Source organism: Crocodylus siamensis, chromosome 5 (genome assembly GCF_052110815.1).
Source record: "Crocodylus siamensis isolate JL-2025a chromosome 5, ASM5211081v1, whole genome shotgun sequence".
NCBI lineage: Eukaryota > Metazoa > Chordata > Crocodylia > Crocodylidae > Crocodylus > Crocodylus siamensis.
Window position 1 is genome coordinate 120,295,147 of NC_143399.1, and position 17,549 is coordinate 120,312,695.

General features: G+C 45.4%; 1 protein-coding gene across 2 annotated transcripts in view; it reads right to left on the reverse strand.

Moving 5' to 3' along the window:
* SUGCT (succinyl-CoA:glutarate-CoA transferase) overlaps nucleotides 1–17,549 on the reverse strand; it is a 538,710-nt gene that overhangs the window by 450,087 nt on the left and 71,074 nt on the right. For both annotated transcript variants that reach the window (XM_090050066.1, XM_090050065.1), the window contains exon 7: nucleotides 7,722–7,813. In XM_090050066.1, the coding sequence (XP_089906192.1) occupies nucleotides 7,722–7,813 (92 nt within the window). The remainder of the gene's footprint in view (nucleotides 1–7,721; nucleotides 7,814–17,549) is intronic.

The window sequence follows — 17,549 nt, forward strand, 5'->3', positions numbered from 1 at the left end:
AGGGTCTTCACTTTTAGTTCTTAACACAAGATCCAAGAGTGAAAAATCTGGTCAAAATTGGACTTCAGAGAACCAGAATTACAAGCTGCAAGTCATATTCCCTTCTGGATTATCATTCTCTGATGTGTCAACAGAAAATTTAGTCTGATTCATGTATCACATACCCTACTATTTTGATTTTACTTTAGTTTTTTTCCAAATGTTTTGGCCACAGATCAAAGCTACATAGGGTAGCTTGATAACTATATGACCATACCAGATGCAGGGACTTGTGCCTTTTTTTATTTACCTATGGAGTTATTTAATTCCCACTACTGTCAATGGGAGTTTTATTGGACTCATCAGGCCCAAAGGCAAGGGTACCACACATTTATATTTTGATGAAGACTCCTGCCATGAAAAATCTACATTCTCATAAGAGTTCACATAACCAAACACAAGCAAGGAAAAATAAAAAAAAATCCTCATTTGACATCATCCGTTTCATATTTTTTATCCTGCTCTAGGATGTACTTTAGTTTAAATATTTTCCTACTTTTTGCTCATTTTTATGATACACTACTAATAAAATCCTCTGGAATAAACCGGTTGGAGCCAAATCATTTAAGTCTGATAATACATTCAACCAGGTTTATCTCAGACTGGTTTCAGTCATTTTCAAATTGATTTATGTGCACTGAACTTCTATTCTGTTACAGGTTTAAACCAGTTTTTGATTACTTAAACTGGTTTATGTATAATGCCTGTCCCTAGCCTGAATGATCAAAGTCCATAGTGTGCTTGCCTGCTGTGTGTGTGTGTTGAGTTGGGAAGCAGGAAGGAAAATGCTTAGACCCACATTTTTTGATTCCAAGGAGCTGCAGGGGCACATTGAAAGGCTGTGCCTGAGTGAGGAACACACTGGTTGTTAGAAAGATAGGTTTTATTGAAAGCAGCAAAAAATCACTTTAAAAAAAAATAAAATTAAAGAGTGCCATTGCAGCAGTGGGAGGCAGAGTGGGTGAGGAGCAGTGCAGAGCGGGATTCTTGGAGGACTGATTAAGTCCATGTCACAGAACAGTTGGTGTCTACATGTAACACTGAACCAGTTCACAGTGAACCAGTTCAAAATAATACTTGATTTTCCAGATGTAGTTTTGAAACTCTCCAAACAGATGAAAACTAGTTTAACAGGATTGTATGTCTGTCTGCTTTAGGTTTAAACCCCCTGAACCATTGTAAATGTTGTGTGTCTTAGAGTGTTGTTACATGTTAACTCAAAAACATGTTAAGGGCCCTTAAACTAAGAGTGCTCACACATGATGGAAGAGAAGCACGTGCTAAGGGCCCTCTAAGTGGCTTAGAGAGAATCCTCTTCCATTGAGGATTATCTCTGGTTTTGGGCAGTTTGTTGCAATCACATGTGACTCCTCCACAGGCCCAAAACAAGTTGTGAGTGGTCCTCCAGCATCCCAGGAAGCACCATTCCCAGCCACTCTGTTCCCCCACAGTGACAGCAGGGGAACACCTAAAGGTCAGAAACTCACCTCCACTCCCATTCTGGGCTCTTATCAGCCCCCAGGGCTCCCCCACTCCCACTGTTCCCAGGGTTTCTTTCCTGTCCCTTTGGACTCCCCCTTTTCCCAGCCCCCTTGCCTCCCTGTCCACTCAAATGCGGGGCAGCGGTGGCAGTGCAGAGGGCTCCAGGTGGCTGCAACAGGGTGGGGAGGGGCATGCACAGACTTGGACAAGCAGCTGCATCCTGCACACAGCCACGATCACAACCCAGCGGCGTGTGGAGCATTGCCCACTGCATCAGGCAAGTCTGTGAAGAGGAAGGGGCATGGGGAGAGGGGCAGATTGAGGCCTGCACAGTGATGGAGGGAGTAGGAAAGGGGTTGGGGTGAATGGGTCGTGGGATGGTTGGAGCCTGGGCAACTCATCCAGGGGTGCAGGTGAGAGGGGGTGGAGAACAGCTTGGTAGGTTTGAATGGGATTGTAAGGGCAGGTGCTGGCAGCACAGTGGGCCCAATCTGGAGGTACAGTAGAAGGGTGGGCAAGTGGCACAGCATGCCCAATCTGGGTGAGGGGGGCATGCACATATTCCCTCTCCTTGCCAATCTGTATTGGCCAGTCTGTGGATTGGGTACTGCCTGCACAACACCCCTCTCCCCCCGCTCCCGCCCCAGCAGTTCCCAGCTCGCCTGCAGCTCCTGGCACTGTCCTGGTGGAGCAAGCAGAGAGGAGGAACGCGCTACCACTGCCACTCTCTGGGCTGGGCTCAGACCAGAGAGCAGTATTGGCCCAGCAGTGGCAGTGGTTGTGTGACAGATGGGTTTCCCATTCCCTGCCTGCTCTCCTGGGACAGCACTGGTAGTACAGGTGAGCCAGAGGACATGGGAGGTAATTTTAACACCAATTAAAATTAGTGCATTCAAAGTTCAATGTGTAACAAGGCCTGTACCCTGAGCTTTATATAAGTTGTGTTTTGGAGATATAAATGGTGATTTTGTGCTTTGGAATGAAATTCACCCATAGTAGGAGTTTGTGGCTGACTGTGGCAATGAAAGACCATTTAGAATTGATTATGTTAGAGTGGTTTTAAAATGACAGTTCATGCATACATTACAATTGAGTACCAATGATAATTTGTTACTTTTAAAATAAATATCACTGTTATAAGGATAGCATAATGGATGTGCAAGTAACAGAGCTGTGTGGGATTTTTAAAATGTACCAAAAATGAGGGGAAAAAAACCCATGGAAGAGCCTTTCAGTCACTGCACAGGTAGGTGGAAAGAGCTTTGCAATGTCTGCTCTGGACACATTGCTGGTTTAAGATAAAACAGACTCCCCCAGCATCCCAGCATGCTCTTGGGCTGGGCAGGGCTCTCTGCTCCAAAGCAGGGCTGGACCCTCCTCTCTGCTCTCTAGCTGAAGCAGAGTGGGGCCAGATGCTGGCCTGCCATGGCCCTCCAAGGCAAATTTCTCCCTCTGCCCCCTCTCACCCTCCTCCCCTAAATCCGCTAGTGAACTCTGGGAACCGCAGCTGCTGTTTGCCAGCCGCAGCTACACCTCCATGGCTTGCCAGCAAACAGGCAGGGACAGAGTTAATTGCTCACCATCCCCTCTCTCCCCTGGAGCACCCAGGACTTTGGCTTTGGCTCAGCCTCTGCCCCATGTCCCAGAGGGGAGAGACAGGCAAGCTAGTGTGAAGGTGGTAAGTGTTGGCAAAGACCTGACAATCATCACATATGCTGATTAAGAATTAAGAGAGGTTGCAAACAGCTTTACATTTTAAAGTTAGACTAAGCTATGTATGCTGTGTTACTGACCTGTATCTTAGTTTAGGCAAAGATTTTTGGTAGTTCCCTGTTGTATGCTTTGCAAATTGCTGTGTTCAATATATGCTTGCTTCAGAGAAAGGACTTCTTCCCCACCCCCTCTCTGCTTGCCTGGGTTGGTGCCTGGCCATGCCTGCTCTGCTGCAGCAGGGAGGGGTGAGAGCCTTGGAGGGCATCTTTCTTCCCTCCCCTTTGGCAGGGGCTGGCAGGCATGCTCTAGTGCCCCCCAGCTTCTGGCTTGAGCCACTGCAGGCATGTGGCTGCATTTCCTGATTTAACAGAAAATGTCTGTCCAGTTATTAATCTGGTGTGTCTGGTTTCTCTTAGACTAACCTCCAAAGAGGGAATCTGTTCAGGCTCGGGCTTTTTCATTGTCTGTCCCTTGCCTCAAAGTTTACTAAACATGTGGGTGCTTACTCCAGCCCCCTGCTGTGAGACCCACAATACTTTGCACAATTGTTACTCAGTTGACATTTTGGAATTGTTCAATTGTCACATGTGTCTGCACCTTTTAGATTTCATGCTGCCTTCTTCATGAGGACATCAGTGTGTTTAGGGAGCAGGGAAGAGGGGCACTGCATTTTTTAAATGAAATATGAACTAAAAACTTCAACGGAAGAAAAGTAAGAGGTAAGATTTAGCATTTACATTAATCAAGCAAAAGAATGACTAAGTCTAAATAAATTGTTAAAAGCCATTAGTGAATAGACAGAACTGTTAGCAACAATGGTTAAATCAGTCTAATGATTACACTGTCTGAAGTAGGAGTGAGGTGATGTGAACATCTATTTCAAGTGCAGATCTTAACCTTTTAATTAAATCCATCTTCATAATGGCCACTGAGGAATGTTACCCCCATAACACAGCTTATGTCCACTTCACTGTAATATTTGTACATTCTGTCATTCATATATCATTGACATTTTTTTTTACCTGAGTTCTAGTTTTTTTTTCAAACTTTTCAACATAGTTCCTTTAACTCAACTGGTATTAATGACATTTGTCCCTTTGTAACAGTCAGTACATCCACAGAATTTATTGCATAGGTTTCCAGGTGTGAAATGTTTGGCATTGTAAAGGAAGCAAAGCTTTCACTCCACAAGCACTTGGGTCAGAATGCAAAAAAGACAGTCAGCATGGATCCTCCTGTAGATACCTGTGCTTTATGCACACTAGAATTAGAGGTGAAGGCTTCACAGGGAAAATATAGCAGCATAGGTGGTGTTCACAACTGCCTACAAGGCTGCTTTGGCAGCCATATAGCCAGGATGTCTTAATTCTTCCCTTGAGATCTGCATATATCCAGCAGGAAAGGAGTCACCTTTTCTCATACCAGGAAATTATTTTGTGAACAAATATGTGGTAACTTGCCATATGGAATTGCAGTGAGGCAAGTGAGCAAACTGCCAACAGCCAAATATAGGTCCTTGTCATAATGGCATGTCTTTCATAGATTTCATATTTCCTATACTTGTGTAAGAATCACTGATCCTGCACTTAGATGGAAGCAGTAGTATTCAAACTTTTCTAAAGGAGCAAATAGAGTGCTTCTCTACCCACTTAGTTGCATCTTGGATGGTAGCTGGAGTTTGCCAGAGACTGCAGCCTTGTTCCATTATGTCCTCATTTAGAGAAACAGCAATTCTAACTGGGGGAAATATAATTAAGATTTGAAAGAGTTTGTGCAATTTCTCTTATGTGAGCATTGTTTCAATATCCAGCACCTCCATAAAAGCCCCAGAAGATCCTGAAATGCACTAGCCATCATTGCCATCAGAACGGGGACTGGTATGACCTCTCTGTCAAGCCATTTTGATAGAGAGGTCATACCAGTCCCGATAAGACATTTTTCGGTGGCGAGTACAACACTGCTGTTCTTCCATGCTCCCAGTTCTTGGGTCGACAGCTGGGATACCAATGCTACAGGGGAATCCAATCTCTCTGACTTCCTCAACCTACAAAAGGAACTACTACAGCAGACCTAATTATGATACCCAGGACAGCCACTATGGTACGGTACTGGGTAGGTGAGGTTGGTCAACCCAGTGCTGTTCCCGTCTCCCCAGTACTACCCTGATCAGATGAATCTCCAGGGACTCTCAGAAGGTCATAGAAATGTAATTCTATTCAACACCAAGGAGAAGATATAGTCAGTACTCCTCCTGAATCGTGGCACGATTTCTGCTACTGGCACGATTTCTAAGCTCTAGTTCTACTATATGGTGTTTCACCAATACCAATGATATTCCCAGAGCCCTAAACCTGATACAATAGTTGTCACTGATGTCTTCACTGGCACTCTTGGAAGAACTTGGAAGAGCAATGTACTGGGGTACTCTCTCTCTATAGCTGGAGTCATATCGGAGCTCTGTTCAGCCCTTTCACATGGCATTGCCCTTTATGTTTGGGTAAAGGTGTCAACTCCAATACAGAAGTTGTCAATGCTCAGAGGGGCTGGTTCCAAGTTCAATCCCAAGTTTGTTAGTACTGCTGCTAAAGTGTTTTCCAGGTATGGAGGAACACCAGCAGGTGCCAACAGCTTTGGCACTGGAATGATCATATCAGTATAATTACCACTTGCTGGATAAGACTAGATGCCCTTTATTAGGCTTAAAGAAATAACATAGAATGTATAACTAGAGAGACTTTCATCACTGTTTGCCAACTGATTAGACCAGGGATCTCTCACAGTCTTCCTAAGGTTTTGGAAAAACCTTGACTCAAAGCCTTGGCCTTTATCAGACCTCCCTCCCCCTTCACCCCACCTCTTTCAGTTTAGCAAGATTTCTGCTTCTAACTAAGTTCTCCTTTCCAGCCCCCTTCCTGGAAGACAGTACCAGGCTCACCTGGGCTGCAGGGAGTTTCAAAAACGTTAGAGAGAACACCTGGAAGATGATAAATTAAGTGACACGGCTTCTAGGAAGACAAGGATGTTTGAGGGAAGGTTCAACAATATGGGGACAACAAACTGGCACATATACCAAAGTAGTGAAAAAGGGTACACCAGTGTGGGTGTGGTAACTGCTGATTGGTTTTCTGATTCAATCATCAGAACCTGATTGGCTTCTATAGTTTTTAAATGTATTACATAGGTATAAAAGATGTAACTGGTCCATCACACTTCAGATATATACCCTCTGCTCACTTTCCCTCTGTCAACTGGTTTGATCAGTAGGCCAGCAGTGATTAAAGTCTCTCTAGTTATACATCTTATGTTACTTGATTAGGCTTGAAGAAATATCATGTATAATAAACCAGGAACAAAGACAAATTATATGGGGATGGGGCCAACCCATCTCCTCAAAACCACGTTGTATTGATTTCAAATACAAACTGTCATACTGCTTCCCACACTTCTTTTGCTACCAGCCCCTGAGATCTGCTGCTTGAACAGAGAACAAACCTTGGATTACCTGGAGGCAGATATGCATTTTCTGAGTCGGAAATGGTGTGCACTGATTGCTCTAATAGTTGTAGGTTTAGGCCTGAATCCCTCCAATTGAAGCCCTCAATTTTCAGATTTACACAGTGAGCACAGAAGAGGCATCTGTTATGCTCATTGATCAGGGAGTTGAGTCCAGCTCAGGTCAGAAGATTTAGAATCCAGGAGACAGTGCGAAGCATCTCACTTAGCTGTATAGGGGGAAGGCCCCAACTTTGAACTATGTACATGCATAATAAGAGGTAGTCCTTGCCCCAGAGGGCCTGCAATTTAAATAAGTAAACCAAAGGATGAAGAGAAGAAAGTAATCTGTTCACAGTCAAAGGAAGTCCAGAGCACAGCCAAAACCAAAACCAAATACTCCTTTGTGTAAGGAGTTGCCTGACTGGCTCCCCTAGTTCTGTTGTGTTATAGTTCCTAAAAACTTCAGCTTTTCCACCAAACTACTCTCCTCATGTCATCCCTTATTAACTGGTGTCTGACTTAAACAACTACTTAAATTCATGCAGATTATTTTGACCTTGCCCATACTGCATACTGTACATTTAAAAACCAGTGACATGCACCTTGATAATCTACCTAAAGTATTTGGAAACCATCTTCATTCTACTGATTTTATGATTCAGCCCATGACTGTTGAATGCTTTTCACTGTATAAACTTATCTTTATAATAAAGACCCCTCAGGAATCAGCAAAAAAACAACATGCTAATTTCTAGAATGTATTACCATACAGCATAGAAATTCTGCAGGTGCAGGCTTTGGCCAATACTGTTCTATTATGATAGGCCATTGCTTCATGACTTCTGCATTGCTCGTTCGTAATAAATCAAAGAACACATTTTATTTTTTCAGCCACCAACCTCTTTAATTCTATAAGCCATTTTATTGTATACAGCACAAAGTTTTAGTGCATCAAAAAATGATTTTATTAAATTTGCAATAAAGTTAAGTACCTCAGGCCCTGTGATATGCATGAGACCAGAAACAGCAGCTGCAACAGAATCATAACCTCCTCTCTGAAACACTGGACCAGTCTGACCATAACCTAAAACACAAGAACAACTATATAAAAAGCTATGCATGACACAACTGAGATACAGATTACTACTCCAGCTCTTTTAAAAAGAGCTGAATTCAATACATTCTCATCAGTTTCTATACACGCATTGTCTCAATAATTCAGGCAAAATATCAAATTAATACTATAGTTATACATCTTGCCTTAAACCAGCAGCCAGCAACCTTTTCAAGACATGGGCTGGAACAACCCAGCTCTGGTCTGATGTGGGCCAGGTAGATTCCATGGAGAGTCGGGGGGGGGGGTGTCTTTCCTTGCACTCATGATGAGACAAGGCAGATGGGAGCTGCACCCCTACTTCTCCTAGCCCCCTGTCCATTCACCGGGGCATGACTGCAGCTTCTAGACAGCAAAGAGCTGCACTTAGGCTGGTCAGCTGGAAGCTGTGTCCATGCTGCTACCTATCTGCACTGTAACTGTGAGGCGATGGGCAGGATAGGGAAGGGGAGAAGGAGAACCCGCAGCAGCACGGATACAGCTTCTAGCCACCCAGTCCTGGTATAACTCCCTGCTGACTGGAAGCTATGCCTATGCCACAGCCAGGGTGACATTGGGGGGACATGAGGAAAAGCAACAGTGGCACAGATGCAGCTGAAAGTTGCCTGGCCCCAGTGCAGCTCCTCACTGCTTAGCCCCAGTGCAGGAGCTGGCACAGGCTCCAGGCAAAACCTTTGGATTCAGTGGTTCAACAGGCCAGACACAGCCTGAGGGTCACATGTTGCCACCTCTCGCCTTGGGCTAAAGAACAATTTCTATCCTAGTGCCTAATAATGTGCTCTCTGAGGCACTGTTGCTCCATGGATCCTGAGGCCAATAAATCATTTGCAGGGCAATATCATGAACCCATTAAGTTCAATAGGAATACCTGTCTCGTGCTATTTAGGGTTTTTTCCCCCTAAGCTAACTCAGTCCATCACTAATGGTGACAAAACCAGCCCCTGAGTAAAATATATAAAATTAATTTTGACAGACTGGAGTTGGTCAATAGCTTTGAAATGCTGATAAAAAAGAAAATCCTTTTCTATTTTTAATACATTTTTGATCAGCCATGCAATTCGCATTAAAATTATTACTTAATTTTAATTAATAAACTTTAACTTAATAATTACTTAAGTATGGGTAGTATAATAGCGATGTTGTAGCCTTAATACCATATTTACCTGAATACAAGATGATGTTGACTGTAACACTACCCCCCAATAATTAGACTCCACACACAAAAAATTTATAAATTTATTATGGAATCCAATTAGTGGAGGATCATCTGAAATTAGTGCATGTCCCCCCGCCCCACTACTGCAGGTGGTGGGGGAAGAGGTAATGAGGGAGCAGTAATGGTTGTGGGGGACAGACAATGGGGGAGGCAGTAGGAGGGGCAGGCAGTGGGCAGCAGGTGGTAGAGGGCAGGCAGTGAGAAAGGCAGGCAGCTTGCCCCCTTGCTGACTTTGGCATCCCCCTCCCCACTTACCCACCACTGTGCCTGCCCCTCTCCCTTAGCAGCCTCAGGTAGTCCTGTTTCCCCCTTCCCTTGCTCCCCTTCCTCCTCTGTCCATGCCATTTCTGCCACCCACAGCCTCAGGTCCCTACCCACTCCTGAAGTCTCTCCCCCCATTCCTGCCCTTCAACCAACCTCTTCCCCCCACCTTAACTTTTCTCCCACACCAGCATCCTCTGTCTGTGCTACAGCCCAGGGCATGGACCATCGCTCTAGCCTAGCCTTATAGCAGTGGCACAGGGAACCAGCACTGCTGCTATGGGGCCAGTCTAGAACAGCAGTGCCAGCTCCGTGCCCAGGCTGGAGCCATACTCCGTTCCCTAGGCTGCAGCAACGACATCTTGCTGGTGTGGGAACAAAGGCAAGAAGGCATGAAGCAGAATGGGAGAGAAAAGGAGGGGTGGCATGAAGAGGAAAGAGCCTGGGGACTGCAGGGGAAAAGTGGCAGGGCATGCAGAGGCAGGGGTGAGGACATGTAGCAGCTGTGGCTCTGGCTTCAGCCCCATCCCCAGGTTGGAGATGGAGCCAGAGAAGCTGATGTTTCCAATGGAGATAAACAGGTAGAAAGATGCAGCATCGATAAATAAATCCTACCCTGGAAGTGAATAGCAAAAGGACCAAAGGAGAGTCTATTAAGCACATACGGAAGTAGGATCTGCCATCTAACATGTTATTTGATTATTGTGGCCTTCTTACTAAACCAAGTCAGTTCTTTTAGGGGAGCTTGAGAAGAACCTGCAGCCATCTGACTACAAATTCCATCAGACCAACAACAGAAAACCCTGCAGTAATTGTAGACTTTATGCCTCAAATATGCCAAGTCCGAAGCAAAAACAAAAATGAAAACTTTTCAAGAACTTTTTGATACCATATGGAGGAAAGCTATTCAATCCCAACTGGTTTAGAGAGTAGATATCATGTCTGGCAGTTATGTGGAAAAGTCACTGAAAAAAGATAAACAAGAGAGGAGAAAGACTATTACACCAACAGAGTTTGTAAAACTGGATCCTAACGCTCCTTTACTTGTTCAGGTGGAGATGTTTTGGCCTTCTTCAGCAAAAAAGGGTTATTACAACCATCAGCTAAACAATACCAGAGATGGAATTCAGGTATGCAATCATCTGTCTGCTGCTCTAAAATCAGCAGATATTTGGCTTGTCATCCATTTATTTTGATGCAGTTTCATCTGGTTTCACACAGGTTATAATGCTGCCTAATGATACAGATGATGTCCTTCTCCAATATCGGTTTCAACTGTTTGAAAAAGGACTTTTGGATTAATGCAAGCTTGGGTGATAAAGTAAGATTAGTTCCTCTTCACATGCATGGACAGAAACTAGGACCAACTTTGGGTAGTGTTCTTATTAAGGCTCACATTCTCACAGGATGTGATGACATCAGCAAAGCGGGGGAAAAAAAACTATCAGACAGAACTAAACGCATCACCAGAGAAATTCCTTTTAGATTTTGCTGAAGAGAACTACATTCTCAGAAAACGTGCTAACAGAGCCAAAGAATATCTTGTTAAGGTCCTACACCCATCACTTCACTGCAAAAGATTTGATGAGCTTCATTTGCACTGTACAAAAATAAATGAATTTCACAGCTCCCCCACCACTTCTTTCTCTATTTGAAATGGACATCTCAGGAAATGCTTCTTTGTGGCACATGAATGTTTTAGCTTGGATGACAGCAGCTACAGAAGTACGTTAAATTTGAAAGATTTTCAGTGGTACAAAGACCCAAGTGGAGCTCTTTTTCCAGATAAATGTCTTCATTCTGTTCCTGATGATGAATTATTGCTGACATGCAACTGTGCAGCATGCATACCTGCAAGATGCAAATGCCAAAAAATTACATTTCTTGTATTGAATGCCACAAATGTGGTGAAAACTGTTTAAGGAAAACCAGTAGTCTAATGGATGATGTGCTGGATCATCTCAAAACATTTTAAAAAAAATTTCAATAATCACATTGATTTGTTTAATATCATGCTGTATGTTATAGCATTTCTTATTAATTCCACATTGATATTCCAGTTTTATATACAGCATTTAGATTTCAACTGGTATGTAAGAAAAAACATCATAAATAAAGTAATGTTAAGATCATTTGTCTTGAGAGAATTGTGAACCCTACTTTCTTTTGCCACTATGACACTGGAAGCATCTTTATTAGACCTTTATTTGACCTTGAAAACATTGGGTTAGACACCAAGATTACTTAGGAGATGCCAGTCACCAAAGAGCAATTGTTGCCATGTTTAAAGATGGTGCCCTCCCACCTTCTGTGCATCAAATGGTGACATCTACCCAAGTTTGTTTGTTTTTTATCCTTACATGTGTTTTCTTAAGTACAGGTGGTTACTTTACTCAGGTTTGACTTTTCTACAGTGGGGGTCTATGCCACGGACTGAACTATTAAGGGGAACAAACAACAAGACTAAGCTAAGTAGTTATGCTGGTACAGAACTGTGTCATCTCAGTCTTACAAGGTGGGGACTTTCAAAAAAGCCCAAGACGGTTAAATGCCTAACAGCTAAATGAAATCCCTCTAGTTCCTTTTTAAAAAATCCCAACTTGTAATGTTTCCAGGGAACTTCTACCGAATTCAGTTGAGAGTCACCTTTTCTATGCAACTGAATCCTCATCATTCTGGAAGCATCAAATTTTAGTGAAAGGGAAGTTACACTACCCAGTATATTTACTTGAATATACAGATGATTTAAAAAAAAAAACCTTTAGAAATAATATACATAACATGTATGCGTAATATGTATATCCTGAATTCAGGAAAATATCAAACTAGACAGAGGTATGTGATGGTATACTAATAAGTAACACTGGAGAATATCTAAAGCTCTGTCTACCCCCCAAAAGTAATTATACTTGCCTAGCTTATTCTAGACAGAAATATAACTATAATATAGTTGTAATATTGTAAAATAACTGCATCTGTAGTTGTTTGGAGAGGAGGTAAGCAGCCCTCAGTGGTGAAGGAACAGGTTAGGAACTACTTAGAAAAGCCGGATGTGTATGGCCAGATCGGATGCACCTAAGGGTGCTGAGAGAGCTGGCTGATGTGATTGCAGAGCCACTGGCCATCACCATGAATTTTCAAAGATGATCAGGAGAGATCCCAAGTGATTGGAAAAGGGCAAACACAGTGCCCATATTTATGAAAGGGAAAAAGGAGGATCCAAGGAACTACAGGCCAGTGAGACTCACCTCAGTCCCTGGAAAAATCATGGAGCAGATCATCAATTAATTCATTTCTAAACAGAAAAGGGTGATTAGGAACAGTCAGCATGAATTCACCAAGTGCAAGTCATGCCACCTGACCAACCTGATTGCCTTCTATAATGAGGTGACTGGCTCTGTGGAAGCGGGGAGACCAGTGGATGTGGTGTACCTTGATTTTAACAAGATTTATGATACAGTCTCCCGCAACGTTCTCACAGGCAAGCTAAGGAACTATGGGCTGCATGAATGGACTGCAAGGTGTATAGAAAACTGTCTGAAACATTGGGCTCAGACAGTAGTAACCAATGGCTCGATGTCTAGTTGGCAGCCAGTATCAAGTAGAGTGCCTCAGGGGTTGGTCCTGAGGCCAGTTTTGTTCAATGTCTTTGTTAATGACCTGGAAGATGGCACAGTGTACAATGAGCAAGTGTGCAGATACACCAAGCTGAGAGAAGCAGCAGATATGCTGGAGGGTAGGGGCAGGATTCAGAGTGACCCAGACAAATTGGAGGATTGGGCCAAAAGGAATCTCATGAGGCTCAAAAAGGACAAGTGCAAAGTCCTGCACTTACGACAGAACAATCCATAGGCTGGGGGCCTGGGCAGCTGCTCTGCATTAAAGGACCTGGGGGTTACAGTGGACAATAAGCTGAACATAAGCCAACAGTGTGCCCTAGTTGCCAAGCAGACTAAAGTCATATTGGGCTGTATTGGTAGGTGTGTTGCCAGTATGTCAAGTAATAATTCCCCTCTATTCAGCATTGGTGAGGCCACATCTGGAGTAGTGTGTTCAGTTTTGGCCCTCCCACTACAAAAAGGATGTGGACAAATTGGAGAGAGTTTAACAGAGAGTGACAAAAATGGTGAGGGGGCTGGGGGACATGACTTAAGGAAGGACTGGGGGAACTAGGCTTATTTAGTCTAGAGAAGAGGAGACTTAATAGCAGCCTTCAACTACCTGACGGGGTTCAAAAGAGGATGCATTTGTGACAGATGACAGAGCAAGGATCAATGGTCTCAAGTTATAGCAAGGGAGGTTTAGGTTAGTTATTAGGAAGAATTTTCTCACTAGGAGGGTGGTAAAACACGGGAACAGATTACCCAAAGAGCTGGTGGAAGCTCCATCCTTGGGGGGTTTTCAAAACCCAGCTGCACAAGGCTTTGGCTGGGATGATCTAGTTGGAGCTGGTCCTGCTTTAAGCAGGGGGTTGGATTAGATGATCTCCTGAAGTCCCTTCCAACCCTAACTTATTATGATTCTATGAATCTGTGTTTCACCATAGTAACATGCTTTACTTTCTCTCATACAGCAAACACTTTTTCCTCAAAAATCTGGCAATTGCAGTGCACGAGATATGCAAGAACAGTCTCTGCTGGCAAAAGTGAAAGTAAAACTGGCATGGAAATCACAGGTAGTATAAAAAAAAGTTGCTGCCACTCAGCCATTTACTACAATTTTCTTTTCTCTTCATCCTGCTTTTAAAAACAAAGTGCGTATTTTATTCTCAGGTGTGCGTATGCAAGAAAATACAGTAATTAAAAATACACTGCAACTGAAACGTTCTACTGGTAAAATGTTTATATGGAACACTAGCCACTCTGAGCCTTCTGGATAGATGAGGATATGCATGTAATAAATGAATAAATAAATTGTGGATTGTCCTTTCCCTGAGTAATATAGATTCAATTTTTTTAAACACTTGGTATCAACACTTCTTGAGTTTGGGCCCTAGCTACTGTCCACATCAGACAGGCAGATAGATCTCTACATGCAGGAACAAACATCAGCTGCAGAAAGATGTGTCGGAACACTTTAACCACTCCATTGCTGACCTCAGGCTTGTTATTCTCAGGCAGCAAAATGTTAAAAATCAATTTGAATGGGAAATAGTAGTACAAGAAATCATTCGTAGATTGGATTTCATTAAGAACAGTTGAAACAGGAACCACAGATTCTTATCCCATCACCTAGATTACTTTTTGACCTCTTTGTTCCTATAGCTTCTTTGCTTCTCCCAGAACTACCCTTCTTCCCTCTCCCCACTTCTTTTCCCACCTTTTGCATTCAAATCACTTGCTCCACTTTATACACTGCTCTACGCTGTTGTTTCACAGCATCTGATGAAGTACTCTGTATACCTTGTGCTCTAGAACAAAACTTGCTTGAGAGGGTCCAGAGAAGAGCCATGCACATGATCAGAGGTCAGGAAAACAGACTTTACGACAACAGGCCGAGAGCTCAGGGGTGATCTGTTGGCCACCTATAAGTTTATCACGGGTGACCACCAAGACCTGGGGGAACGTCTGTTCACCAGAGCGCCCCAAGGGATGACGAGGTCGAACGGTCACAAACTCCTGCGAGACCATTTCAGGCTGGACATACGGAAGCATTACTTTACTGTCCGAGGCCCCAAGGTCTGGAACAGTCTGCCAGCGGAGGTGGTTCAAGCACCTACATTGAACACCTTCAAGAGCAAATTGGGTGCTTATCTTGCTGGGATCCTATGACCCCAGCTGACTTCCTGCCCTTTGGGCAGGGGGCTGGACTCGATCTTCCGAGGTCCCTTCCAGCCCTAATGTCTACAAAATCTATGAAAACACACTCTGCCTCATTCAGAGTACAGACTGAAACAAATGCCCCCTCCATCTCTCCAGTGGGCATCCTGAACACTCACTGGGGCTTCCTCAAACCTTCCCGCTTGAGAAGTTCACTTATAAGATACTTTGAGGCAGGGATGGGCAAAATACAACTCACGGGCCACATCCGGCCCACCAGCTCATTCTATCCAGACTGCAGGGCCTCTAAAAATGTTAGAAAATTAATTTTTATCTGCCCCTCATTGCCTGTCAAAGATGACAGGCAGCCAGCGGCAGCAGGAACCAGCAGCAGCCTATGGCTGAGCAGCAAGCCAGCATGGCTCCACCCCACCCCACTCCCCCCGTCCCACCCTCAGCCCCAAACCAGAAATCTCTGCAGCTTCTGGCCACATAACCCTGGAGCAATCCCCCCCAACCCTTCCCTCAGTCTGAGTGGAAACTAAAGTAAGATTGGACAGAGGCAGGGAACCCCATGGTGCCAGGAGCCCCGTGGTGCTTCCAAGGCCAAGCTAGAAGCGAGGATGGGAGTGGGGGTGAAGGGAAGCTGCTGCAGGGTGGGGGGGGGGGGGGGAAGGGAACAGCACAGGAAGGGGCGGGGGCCACGGGCAGCAGTACTGCAAGCAGCAGGGGCTGCGGGGATTGGCAGGAGCACGCGCCACTCAGCTGCTTCTCCTCACTTGTGCCCACCCGGCTGGGCCCATCTCGTCCCAAGCATCACGCAGCAAAGCAGCAGCTGGGCTGGCTTTGCTGTATGCTGCCCAGGATGGGATGGGACAAGTCCGGCCGGGTCGGCATCAGTGAGGAAAAGAGGAGGCTCAGCCGAGTGCCGCTCAACACCAGCCTGGCCCAGCCAGAGTGGCACGCAGCTCAGCCGTGCCTTCCCTTACCTCTGCCAGCCTGTCCCAGCTGGTCCCAAGCAGCACACAGCTTACCACAGCTTCTCATCGCCGGTGCCCTCCCAGCCAGGCCCAGCCCATCCTAAGTGGCACACAGGGAAGCAGAGGGGGCGGGGAGGGATTTTCTGGGTTCTGCTTGGGTCGGGACAGGCCTGGCCAGATCAGCACCAGTGAAGAGAAGCGGCAGCTGAACCAGCTGAGTTGCGTCTGCTTCCCCGCACCGGTTGGGATGGAACAGAATGGGCAGCTGGTTGGCACCAGAGAATCAAAGCCATGGTTGAGTCTGTGCAGAGCAGCATGCAAGGAAGAGGCACATGGCTCAGCTGGCTAGGCTGCCGCTTCTCCTCGTTGGTGCCAACCCAGCCAGGCCTGTCTCGTCCTAAGTGGCACACAGCAAAGCCAACCCAGCCACTGCTTCCCTGTGTGCTGCTTGGAATGCGACGGGTCTGGCTGAGTCGGCACTGGCAAGGAGAAGCAGCGGCTGAGCCATGTGCTGCTTGAGACCGGACAGGCCAGGCATAAGTGTGCAGCTTTGCACAGCTGTTACCAGAGCTCCAGGGGCTCCTGCCACAGTCCAGGGGACTCCACCCCACTTGTGCTGTGCCCAGAGGCCAGGCCAGGAGCCCCCCAAGCCCAGCATCCTACCACTGCTAGGCAGCATCCTCTCGCGGGCAGGGCGGCTGTGGCCCATCCCACGGAGCTGTGTGGGCCAGGCCAGGCTCCACCTTGGGTGCCTCTGGGGGCCCAGCTGTGGCCCAAGTCCGCAGAGCTGTGGGGCAGACCCCACTCCCCTCTCAGCACCCCCTCTCCTCTGGGTGCCACCTTCCCAAGGGCCTGGCCAACCCGCAGTGCCTGCTTCTCCCCATGTGTCTCTCCCTCTTTTCCTCTTCCTCTGCTTCTCCTTCTCTCTCCCTCCTTCCTTTCTTCTCTTCTCTCTCCCCTCTATGAAGTTTTATTTATTGTCACCAGGTTTAGAATTTTTAGAAAACCTGGTATTATTTACCATAAAAAAGAAACATTTATGATTATTAACTATATTACTATGCAGTGCATCCTGCCATATAGCCCCTGCCCCAGTTTTGTTTTTTTGGCATGCCACCACTCCAGCACCTTACAAGGTAGACATTGTGTTTTTTTCAGCACACTGGCCAAAAAATGTTGCCTACCCCTGACATAGACCACGTGACAGAGTGTAACTTCCAGTTCCAAGGCCATACTATCCTCTCCCAAAAGGAGTACTTTCGGGGGCAAAAGACAGGGGTTAGGGGGCAGGACTTCTGGCCACAAGATGGTGCTATAGGGGCAGAGTAACTGTCAAGGGGCCAGGCTATCCATGCAGGCCTGAACAGCTCACCAAAATTCATGAAGCAGTCTTCCAGCCAAAATAATTGCCCACCCCTGCTTTACGGTCACCCCCATACTGGTGCCAACCTTACACTTACAGACCTGGTCTCAATGACTGGCAATCAATC